The 11,800-nt window shown below is 46.1% G+C and overlaps 1 protein-coding gene across 1 annotated transcript in view; it reads left to right on the forward strand.

The window, feature by feature from the left end:
* The window catches only part of HVCN1 (hydrogen voltage gated channel 1), a 33,968-nt gene that overhangs the window by 5,119 nt on the left and 17,049 nt on the right, over positions 1 to 11,800 (forward strand). The window contains exon 3 of the mRNA XM_012809024.2: positions 2,003 to 2,042. Within this exon, the coding sequence (XP_012664478.1) occupies positions 2,022 to 2,042 (21 nt within the window). The 5' untranslated portion in view covers positions 2,003 to 2,021. The remainder of the gene's footprint in view (positions 1 to 2,002; positions 2,043 to 11,800) is intronic.

The following is an 11,800-nucleotide window of genomic DNA, read 5'->3' on the forward strand; positions in this document are numbered from 1 at the left end:
CCCGGCTGGGGATTCGAACCCGCCACCTTAGGTGTACGTGGCTGGCGCCTTAGCCGGTTGAGCTATAGGTGCCGAGCCGGAGCATTTACTTTTTAAGAAAATAATTGTAGGCTCAGTACCTGTAGCTCAGCAGAGCTGACAGGTTCGAATCCAGCCCGGGCCTGCCAAACAACAATGACAACTGCATCAAAAAATAGCCCAGCAGTGTTGCGGGTGCCTGTAGTCCCAGCTACTTGGGAAGCTGAGGCAACACACACATTTATTATCTTATAGCTCTGGGAGTCAGAAGTCCAAAATTAGTCTCATAGTCCCAAATCAAGGTGTTGGCAGGGCTGCATTGCTTCCGGGGACTGTGGGGGAGAATGTCAGCTTGACTTTACTCATTCTGGAGGTGCCCACATCCCTAGGACTGTGGCTTCTTCCTCTGTCTTCAAAGCCAGCAGCATGACATCTTCAGATCTCTCTCAGACTCCAGTCTCTGCTTCTAGCCTCACATTTCTTGATCCTCCAACCTCACTTATAAAGACTCTTCTAATTACATAGACCCACCTGGATAATTCAGGACAATCCGCCATCTCCAGGTCCTTAATTTAATCACATCTGCAAAGTCCTTTTTGCTACATAAAGTAACATACATATTCCAAGGATTAGGACCTGTGTGTGTTTGGGGGGATGCACCATATTCCGCCTACTACTCCCTAAAGGGAAATAAGGTTCACAGCAGTGTGTGGGTTCACATTTGTATAAGGAAAAAAGGGGGGTGGGGTGGGGAAACATGATGTATGTGTAAAGGCATAGAATACCCTAGAAGGCTATATAGAGAACTGGTGAGAGTGGCTGCTTCAGGAAAGGGGAACAGGATTGGAAGGGAGACTTATCATAGTATATCTTTTTGTATTATTTAAATTTTTTACTACATGTATATGCCACCTATGTTAAAAATAATCTTCAAAAGTAACACATAGTCATTGTAAAAGCTCAGCTCTCCTAGAAGCAGAGAAGGAAAATACCCACTCAACTCTCACAGCCAGAGCACTCCCCGCTTTCTTCCAGAATTAACCCACTATGAAGAGTTTGTCTGTATTCTTGTAGGCCAAAAAAAAAAAAGCATATGTATTTTCCCCCACATAGCTGGGGTCATCCTACACAAACTAGGCAGCAATGTGGTGCCTTGGCTCACTATGTGACTCATGTCTTTCTACATCCCTACAAAGGTGCACGAGCTGGCAGCTCCACTGCTCAGAGGTACGTTAACTGACTTAACCAGACAGCTGGTGGTGGACACTTAAATTGTTGGCTGCTTTTCAGAGCAACTCCACTTCTGTAGTGTCTGTCTTTTTAAATTAGAATGAAATTCACATAACATAAAATTTGCTGTTTTAAAATGAATCATTCAGTGACATTTATGTACAGCCAATACCTCTTATCTAGTTCTAGAATCTTTTCATCACCCCAAAAGGCAACCCTGTATCCATCAAACAGCAGCTCTGCATTTGTCCTTTCTCCCACTTCTGGGCAACCACCAGTCTGCATTCTGTCTCTGAATTTACCTGTTCTGGGTATTTCATATCAATGGAATCATACTGTACTGTGTGACATCTTGTGTTGGCTGCTTTCTCTAAGGATAGTTTTTAGAGGTTTGTCCATGTTGTAGCACGATTCAGTACTTCATTTCTGTGTATGGCTGAATAACATTCCATCTTGTAGACATACCCATTTTGCTTTTCCGTCATCCATTGATGGACACTTGGGTTGTTTCCACCTTTTGGCTGTTGTGGATAATGCTGCTATGAACGTTCACGTACGAGTGTCTGTTTGAGTGCCTGTTTCAGTTCTTTGGGGGATAATACCCAGGAAGTATGTTCTTCTACATACATTTTGAGCTTAATGCTATCCTCAGACACTATTAAAACTAACTTAGCACATACTAACAAACAAAGCACATACTAAGGCAAATGGTATGTGAATGGCAAATCTGGATGAATGTTTTCTTATTTTTCAGATCCAGAAACCAAAGGAAAATGTCCACCCGGGATGAAAAGGTAATTGATTCTGCTGGTCCAGTAGCATTCAGAGACCTCCCAGCCTTGAAGATAATTCTGTCTAGTGTGTCAGAACCCCTAGTCAGGGTGTTTCCACCAAATCTAAGTATTAAAAGTCACAAAGATGAAAAACTATAGAAGGACTTCACAAAAACCTCAGGGTAGCCCGATAACCTAAATCAGGCAGTTCGAATCCCAGTTCTGCATTTTAATGACTGTATCGTTAGGCCAGGCCCTTCACCTCCCTGTGCCTAGTTTCCTCATCTGGAAAATGGTAAAAAGGTTATATACATACCACCTCCACTTCTGACAGATTGTCAGTGGGATTTGATGAGACAGTGGTCTCACAACATTAGGCAGATACTAGTCCATACAGGGCTTCTCCTTATTTCCCATTTTGCAGTTAATGAAACTTGGACACAGAGAAGTGAAGCCACCTGCTGAAATTCACACAGCTAGAAGGTGGCAGAAATGGAATTTCAACCTGTCCTGACTCCAAATCAAATGCTTTGCCTCCTATATCATATGGCCATCCTGAGTAGGACCAGTGAACTCTGTCCTTGATATCTGTGGTACGGGTTTCTTGGGTTTGGGGGAACATTGATTGTGAAGATTGGGGCATGATGGAGAGGAAATGTTGAGTTCCATTTCAGCTGTTCTGGGGCCTGGCCCAGTGGAGCTATCAAGGGAAGTACTGGAAGCTCAGGGGAGCTGCAGGGTGAGTGGGGCAAAAACCAAGCAGCAAATGTAACGGCTTCCAGGACCTCAGAGTGATGATCTTATACTTTGTCAAGTTGATGGCCTTATAACCAGAAGATTTAAGGCCGCATGAATTCCAGGTATTATTGGTAGAAAGTTAGTACCAAAGAAAGATGAGTAGAAGCAATGTATACTTTACCTTCATTTTAGTTCCCTATTAAATTTGGTGAACCAAAAAAGCATGTGGAAATGCTCTATGGTGATTAGACTGTGGTGAGACCAACTCACTTGACCATATCAGGAGGAACTGGAATCCATACAACTTTTTGGGAAAAAAACTGGTAGTGTGTCAAGAATCATGAAACTGTTCATATTCAAGGCTGGTCATCTCACTAATGGTAAAGGAAATAATCCACAAAAATGAAAAAGTACAACTTATGGCACTGTGTTTCTTGGCACCTTAGGCACCTAAACTAATGGTGTAGATGCACCATTATTTTATGTGCTATGGGGAAAGAAATGTCAGTGCTGCCATTGACCGTGACATAAGGTGACGAAACGCAGAAATGGATCATCCAGATTTCAGAAATGTTAAAATGTGAGAAAATGTGGTCTTGGAATTGGCAATAAAGGGGCTGAAAGTTAGAAACAGTAAAAAAAAAATAATACAGTAAGACTCTCTGGTAAGTTTTTTGCCCATTGAAAAGGCTTTAAGTTTGCATGTAACTAAAGGGGGAAATAAGTTGCAAAGTTGTCTGCAATCTGTGCTTACAATTGTAAAAGAAATGGAATAGAAAGAAAGAAGCAGCTAGATGATGGGTATTTTATTTCTGGTTTTTTTTTGTTTGTTTGTTTGGGGGGGGTTGCTCATGTTTTCACATGGTTAACACTAAAAGAGATCTAGGCTAAAAGTCTGTTCTGCAGTGAATCAGAGCAGATGAAAGTGGGAGGGGGTGGGCAAATGAACTTGGGAGCTTGAGTGAAGCTGGGGAGGTGTAGGGACAGCTTGGGAGGATAAGCTGACCTTATTCGATTCCTCTGTGCAGATGATTGCACATCATCTGCCACATCTGGGGACCTTGGGAGACAGCTGCGCCTAGAATCCTTGTAGCCTTTTGGCTCATTTCTCAGAAGGTGGGCAGAGGCTCCAGGAGAAGCTGGGGTTCATTTCCAATGCTGCTTCTCCCCCTTGGCCGGCCACACCCAAACCTATCAAATCAGTCTCCAAGCCTGGGTCCTAGGGTTCAGGGTGTTTTAGAGCTTCCAGGTGATTCCAAAGTGTGGCAGGGCCAAGAGTCTGGTCAGCTAGGCTGGGCACCACCTCCTCCCTCTCTGGCATTTCTGTAGCTGATGCATCACTAGTCATTGGCCCAAGTGACCAAGTCACAGTGATGATAGCACTTAATTCCTAACTATATTTTTTCCTTTCTGTGCTTTTGTAAAACAAATACCATAACTTATGCTCCTAGATGATATGACTTTTTACCAGACTCACCTCTCTGACAGGCTATTTATTCTCAGATAAATAGCACCCCCCGCCTCAACCTGTGTCTTTCAAACTCATCGGTGGATCCTGAAATCTATGTAGAGGGTTTTGTTTTGCTTTTGAGATAGAATCTTTCTCTGTTGCCCCAGCTAGAGTGCTGCAGTGTCATCACTGCAACTTCAAACTCCTGGACTCAAGCCATCCTCCTGCCTCAGCCTCCCAAGTAGTGGGGACTACAAGTATGTACCATCATGTCTAGCTAATTTTAAAATTTATTTTATTGTTGGTATTATTTTTTGAGGCAGAGTCTTTCTTTGTTGCCCTGGATAAAGTACCTTTGTGTCATAGCTCATAGCAACCTCAGACTCTTAGGCTTAAGCTATCTTATTGCCTCAGCCTCCTGAGTAGCTGGGACTATAGTCACCACCACAATGCCCAGCTATTTTTTTTTTTAGAGATGAGGTCTTGCTCTTGCACAGTCTGGTCTCGAACTCCTGAGCTCAAGCAATCCACTGACCTCAGCCTCCCAGAGTGCTAAGATTACAAGTGTGTGCTACCGCACCCAGCCACGTAGCCGGTCTTTAAAAATTTTTAGTAGAGATGGGGTTGTGCTAGGTTGCCCAGGCTGACCCCACATTCCCGACCTCAAGTGGTCCTAGCACCTTAGCCTCCTAAAGTTCTGGGACTACAGGCATTCATGAGCCACCACAACCAGGCCCCTAAAATCCATTTAATGGGCTACATTCAGCCTTTGTTGTTGTTGTTGAGATGGGGTTTCATTCAAGCTGGTCTCAAGCTCCTGAGCTCAAGCAATCCTTCTGCCTTGGCCTCCTAGAGTGCTAGGATTTCAGGCATGCCTGGCTGAATTCAACCTTTTAAGAAATGAAATAGGATAAAATGGAAAATATAAGTGTTCCACACACACTTTACTGACAGTTATAAAATCTGTATATCAGTGTATAGTAAGAGGCAAGGTATAAAACATATGATTTCTTACTGAGAAGCCCTGTCTCAAACTCCCCCCTAGCATGGGGCTTTCCCAGGCATGGTCCAGGTGTAGGGCTGGGCTGTGTTCATGAGGGGTCCACAGGGAGGAGGGGGCAAATCACCAGCAACCTGGGTTAGAATCCTAGGTGTATTCTCAGTGACTGTGTGACCTGGGGCAAGTCCCTGGCCTCTCTATTCCCAGTTTCCCCATCTATAAATTGAGACAATTACATCCCCACCTGATAGAGTTGTTGCAAAGTGTTAGGAAGGGCTTTGCACAGAGCTCAGGCAAGGAGCAGGTGCTCTGGGGATAGTTAAATTGACTATGCCCTCCATTCCTATAAATAACTATTTCCCACGCAGTCTCATGATCATCTTGCCATGGGGTAGACTTGTCTATCAAGTCAGGAGGTTCCTGACCCAACAAGAAGAGGAAAGAAAGTTGGGGGGCATGGCTTTGGGGAGACCAGGGCCAGCAGAGGGGCTCCTCAGCCTGCAAGCATCCCCTCCTGCCGGAGCTAGTCAGCTGTCACAGTGGTTGTTTTCATGAACCTCAAACTTCCTCCCCACCCTAGAGAAGGAAAAGACTTTACGCTTATTTAAAGACTTCCCTGATTTTAAAAATAGGTTTTCCCCAGAACACTAACCCCCTGGGGAGATGTTGAGGCGGTAAGCTTGTTACATGGTCCTCCTATCTCACCGCCCCCCGCCCCCCAGGACAGACTTGCTTAAGGGTTTTGTTCCACCACCTAGGTACATGCAGTGGAGCATGTGGCCTGCCAAGCAGAGAGGTCCTGGTGTGAGCAGGAACCTGCCCAGTCTATGCCCCTGTGGGTTTGCGGTCTGGTGGGGGACATCAGCCTCAGTCACAAAAATAAGTGGACGTGGCACTACAGAGAAGGGTCTGGAAGCCCATGAGCTGGGATGCTGTGGGTGAGGACTGAAGGAACAAAAGAAGATAGATGGACCAAGTGTGATGATGCACACTTGTAGTCAGGAAGCTGAGGCAGGAGGATTGCTTAAGGCTGGGAGTTCAAGGCTGCAGTGAGCTGTGATTGCACCACTGCACTCCAGCCTGGGTGACAGAGCATGACACCATCTCTAAAAAAATAAAATGAAGAAGATAGATGACAAGGTGAAAAGGGGAGGCACATTCCAGGCAGAGGAATTCACATGTGCAAAGACCCTGTGGTTGGAGACACCGGTCAAGTATGGAAGGCTAAGGGAGACAGTGTGGCTGGAGCAGAGACCCGTGAGAAGTGAGGTCAGATAGGCAGGCAGAGGCCGCGGCACACACAGCAGGAATAGGCCTCTGAGAAGCTTGAGTCTTTTTTTTTAAGAGACAGTGTCGAGCGGTGCCTGTGGCTCAAAGGAGTAGGGCGCCGGCCCCATATGCTGGAGGTGGTGGGTTCAAGCCTAGCCCCAGCCAAAAAAAAAAAAGAGAGAGAGGTCTTGCTCAATCACTCAATGCAGTGATATGATCATAACTCATTACAGGCTTGAATGGCAGGCTTCAAAGATCCTCCTGCCTTAGCCCCCCAAATGCTAGGATTGCGGGCACATGCCACTGTGCCTGCCTGGGTCTTTATTTTTAAGAGCAGTGGAAACCAAAGAAGACTTATTTGTTTATTTTATTTTTAAGACAGTCTCACTATGTTGTCCTCTGTAGAGTGCTGTAGTGTCACAGTTCACAGCCACCTCTACCTCTTGGGCTTAAGTGATTATTCTCTTGCCTCAGCTTTCCCAAGTAGCTGGGTTCTATTATTTTGGTCATCTTATTTGGGGATCCCAATTATATACCAGGCGCAATTGCATATGAACTTTATGGACACCCTGTATATATTGGCTCCTTCTGTCCTCGCCCCCACTAAATATTTCATTCCCCACTTAACTCTCTGAGTACTGAGACTCATGCCAAAAATGAGAGTTTCTTATGAAAAAAATAATAGGAAAAAACCCAGCTCTGTTTCCATCCCAGAGGTAACCACTGTTTTGAGTTGTTAATTTTGTCAGTTTTCCTGTATCCATAAGTCAAAGACATCTTTCTATGTTGACACGTAGGAGTCTACAGTCTTGCTGCCTTCAGAGGCTGTAAGGTCTGCAGCGTGGGTCTACCGTCGTGTATTTAACAAGCTTTGTTTGGGGCTCTTGTGGCAGGACCATAGCACCTGTTTGCATGTCTGAGTCTCTTGTCAGGTCAAATTATAAGGGCAATTTAGATTTTGATAGAAACTGGCTGAAGGCCGATCCCCTCCTTCACACCCATACCTGGCATTTCAGAAAGACTCAAATATTTCTTTCAAAGATAAAAGATACCTTGTTACCCTACTGAAAAGGACACACACGTATGTGCCTGCCAAGTGGGATATAAGAGTATCTTCTGTCATCCTGCCACTGATATGTGGTATGACTTCAGGCAAGTGGTCTCACCTCCATGTGCCTCAGTTTCCTCGCCTGCAGAATGGAGAGATTGTACCTCCCTGCCTACCTGCTTATTAGCATGGTTATAAGCATCAAGCCAAGAGCACATGAGGTGGCCTGTACACCATGAGCCGAAGGGAGCAGGTGTCCCTGAGCTTGGCCGTGGAAAAAGGCTTCATCTCATATTTTTGTGACCTGAAGAACTCTGCTGCTACCTCCTCAGAGATGGAGATGTGGCCCCCAGGGATGAAGAGGAGAGCACCTAGTCTGTAGCTGCCCTGTCTTAGGCTGACTCTGATGCACATCCTCTATGTTAGTTTCCAGGGCTGTGACAAGTTACCACAAACTAGGCAGCTTAAAACAAATTTATTCTGTCACAGTTCTGGCAGCCAGAAGTCTGAGATGAATGTGAGCAGGGTTGGCTCCTTCTGCAGGCTCTGAGGGAGGACTTTTGGGCCTCTTCCCTAACGCCTGGTGGCTGGCCCAGTCCTTGGTGAGTAGATGCATCACTGCGATCTCTGCCGCCACCTTCATGAGGCCTTATCCCCTGTGTTTCCTTTCCTCTTTCTATAAGGACACCAATCATTGGATTTAGAGTTAACCTAAATGATGATTTCACCTCAAGAACTTTAACTAATTACATCTACAAAGACCCATATTCCAAATAAGGTCGCATTCTGAGGTTCTAGGTGGGTGTGAATTTGCAGGGGCCACAATTCAACCCTCTTAGCAGGGAGATCTCTGGTCTGACCATGTATTCTAGAACATTGTCTCCAAGTCATAGAGCCCCAGGGCCCATCCCAGTTTTTCCATTTTCCAATACTGTGTTACTTTGGATGTGTCACCTCTCTCTCCAAGACCCTAAAGGATGGCCTCAACTGTGATGGTTGGTAGGAATTAAAATGAAATCGTACCTAGGAGGAAGTCAGCAGCAGTGTGCTAACGTGACGTACACAAAAGAACCAGCAGTCAATAGTAGTATGTCACGACTTATTGAGGCTTGGGGTAAGGGTGGTGGTTACTAAGCCAATCAAGTCTCCAGAAATAGCTCTGGGAGGGAACAAGAAAATGGGAACTCAAGGGCCATTAGGCCCTGGGATTTGGGAGTTAGTCTTTTCTTCTTCTTTTTTTTTTTTTTGAGACAGAGTCTCACTCAGTCATCCGTGGTAGAGTGCCCTGGTGTCATAGCTCACTGTAACCTCAAACTCTGGGGCTCAAGAGATCCTCTTGCCTCCGCCTCCTGAGTAGCTGGGTCTATAGACACCTGCCACAATGCCTGGCTAATTTTTTCTATTTTTAGTAGAGACGGGGTCTCACTCTTGCTCAGTCTGGTCTCAAACTCCTGAGCTCCATCAGTATGCCTTGGCCTCCCAGTGTGTTAGGATTACAGGCGTGAGCCACCCGCCTGATCTGAATTTCTTCAAAAGTACATTTTTCTGCAACTGTTGGATGACCATGCAGTAGGGACTTCCCCCTCCTACGGATGGCAGCTTAAGCACTTGTGAAAATAGCCACGAGAATATTTATTCTCCATCACGTCCAGGTCCATTTTTCTTACTTTCCCCTTTCTCCCAGGTACTGATTTTTCTGTCACAGTGCCTATGAAAGGGAAGCAGGCAATATGTTACCTTGAAGGGCAGCACCTATGGTTTTGTTGCTCTTAATTCCTTAATGATTTACTGCCCTCCTTGTGACTGAGGGAGGAGGAATCTCTGCTTTTCCCAGCATATGTGGCTCAGTGCCTGAGATGGATGGTTTGGAGATATCATGGTACCCATTAGTAATGTTGTGACATGTTGGGAGGGCCTCACCCAGCTGATGGAGGGTGGTGATCGAGGAAGGCCACCCAGGGAAGGTAAAGTCTAGAGTGAGACAGGGAAGACAGGATGAGATAGGTGAAGGGTGTTCCAGCCAGTGGGAGACATGGGCGTGGAGGGTGGGTAGAGGAAGGCCAGTTGCATGGAGAAAGGATTGGCTGAGTGAGGATGCTGGGGTAGGGTCCAGGCGAGAGAGAGGGAGAAAAGACAACAGGACGTGAGGGATGTGGAAGCCATATCAGTGAGGCTTGAGGTACCAAGAGGGACTGAGGATGAGCTTCAATTCTTGGCTTCGGTGGCAGGATGGATGGGACACCATGCTGGGGAGGGAAGGGGAGAAGGGAAGGATGGATATGGTGAAAGATTAAGAAATGAGTTCAGGCTGGCAGGCTTCATACCTGTAATCCTAGCACTCTGGGATGCCGGCAGAAAGATTACTTGAGCTCAGGAGTTCATGACCAACCTGAACAAGAGCAAGATCTCGTCTCTGAAAAAAGACCTGGGCATTTTGGTGGGTACCTGTAGTCCCAGCTACTTGGGAGACTGAGGCAGGAGTATCACTTGAACCCAGGAGTTTGTGATTGCTGTGAGCTGTGATGGTGCCACCACACTCTAGTTGGGGTGACAGAGTGGGCCTCTGTGTGGAAAAAGAGTTCGATAGGGTCACAGCTATCAAACTAACGATTGGGCAAGATCTCAAACATCAGGCTGGAGACTTTGATTTGAATGTGAACAGTGTTAAAGACACAGCTGTTGCTGAGACCACCAAAGGGGAAGAGCCACCCAGTGCAAAAAATGGTCCAGCCCATGTATAGGCTCAGTGTTGGGATCTCAAGGACCTCTGACATGGGGCAGGGGGCATGCTGAAAAAGGAAAGGGCAGCCAGAGTGAGGAAGAACATTAGATGGTGAGATTGTCACGTAAAACAGAGTCAACAATGTCTAAGGGTGTAATATATAGTCAAGCAGGTTGGCACCAAAGTCATGAGCTTTGATACAGAAAGGTGACTTGAAAGAGAGGAGAAGGTGTAGTGGGGACAGCAAGGATGCATGCAGGGGAACTATAGCTGTGAGGGTGTCCAGTGTCAGCCACTTTACTGGCTTAGATTCTTGGGGCTGCACAAAGGGACTCTGTCAGTTCACGTACTTGGGAAGTCTAGGGGTTGCAGAGAAAAGCAGACGTGAGATGTCCACGGATGGTGAAGTTGGAGGGGAGGAGTTTTGTGGTTAAGAGCAGTAACAGCACTTCCGGAAGAGGCTGCTCCTGTGCCTCACCAAGTCAGTCTTTCCATGAGTGCTGAGAGTCCGCGGTGTGCGGTGAAGCTGCTGAGGCCCACAGCAGTTTCTTGATCAGCTCTACCTTTGCCTTTTTCTAGAACTTTCTGCTTCTGGCATGACAAACTTGACTTAAAACCAGAATTGTTTTCTGGTCTGCTGAGTGCCACAGATATTTTCACCCCATACTACTAAAAGTTCCTTCTTTACTGGTGGCAAGATTTTAGAAAGAAAAGTTTCCTCTCCTTTAAAATATAAATGTGGTTTTTGCAAAGTACCCTGAGGCTCCCACCATGCTGAGAAATAGTACTGGTAATGTTTCAGAGGGAAATTATGGCCAACAGATGCTGGGAGGGTTTAGTGTGCTCTGGGGCTGGTCCTGGGAAGCCAGAAATGGATGGTCCAGCAGAGGTGAGGCCACAGCCTGGCATGGGAGGGAGAGTACCAGAGCCCTCAGCCAGCAGGTGCATGATGGGCTTCTGCTCTAGGTTAGATGTCACACAGGACTCTGACCTTCCTGGAGCATGAATATCAGAGAGGAGAGAGAAATAATAAATAAATGACTACACAAAACTATTTCTAGTTAGAAATTATGATAAGGACTCTTGAAGGAAAAGTAAAGAGTGTGAGAAGAGGTTATAAAATTGAGAGGGGATATGATTTAGATTTTAGGGGTCAGGGAGGGCCTGTCTGAGGAAGTGACATTTCAGCTGAAGCTTCAAGCATGAGTAAGAGTAAGCCAAGCTAGGGTAGGGAGAAGGGCTTTCTAGCTTGAGAGAACAGCCCATCAGAAGGCTCAGAGTTGGGGAGCAGAGGGATAGAAGGATAGCCAGAGTATGGTGAGTACTCTGTGGGGAAAGAGAGAGGCTGGTCCCCACAGGGTTATGCGCTATGTAGATATGTTAGGCCACTTGATATTGCCCTTGGTACTCTATTTTTTTCTTTTAGCCCCCTGCCCCTTTTTTTTGAGACAGAGCCTCAAGCTGTCACCCTGAGGCAACCTCCAACTCCTGGCCTCAAGCGATTCGGGACTACAGGCACCCACTACAATGCCTGGCTATTTTTTTTTTTTTT

This window comes from Otolemur garnettii, unplaced genomic scaffold (genome assembly GCF_000181295.1).
Source record: "Otolemur garnettii isolate 467f Iridium unplaced genomic scaffold, OtoGar3 scaffold00099, whole genome shotgun sequence".
Taxonomy (NCBI): Eukaryota; Metazoa; Chordata; class Mammalia; order Primates; family Galagidae; genus Otolemur; species Otolemur garnettii.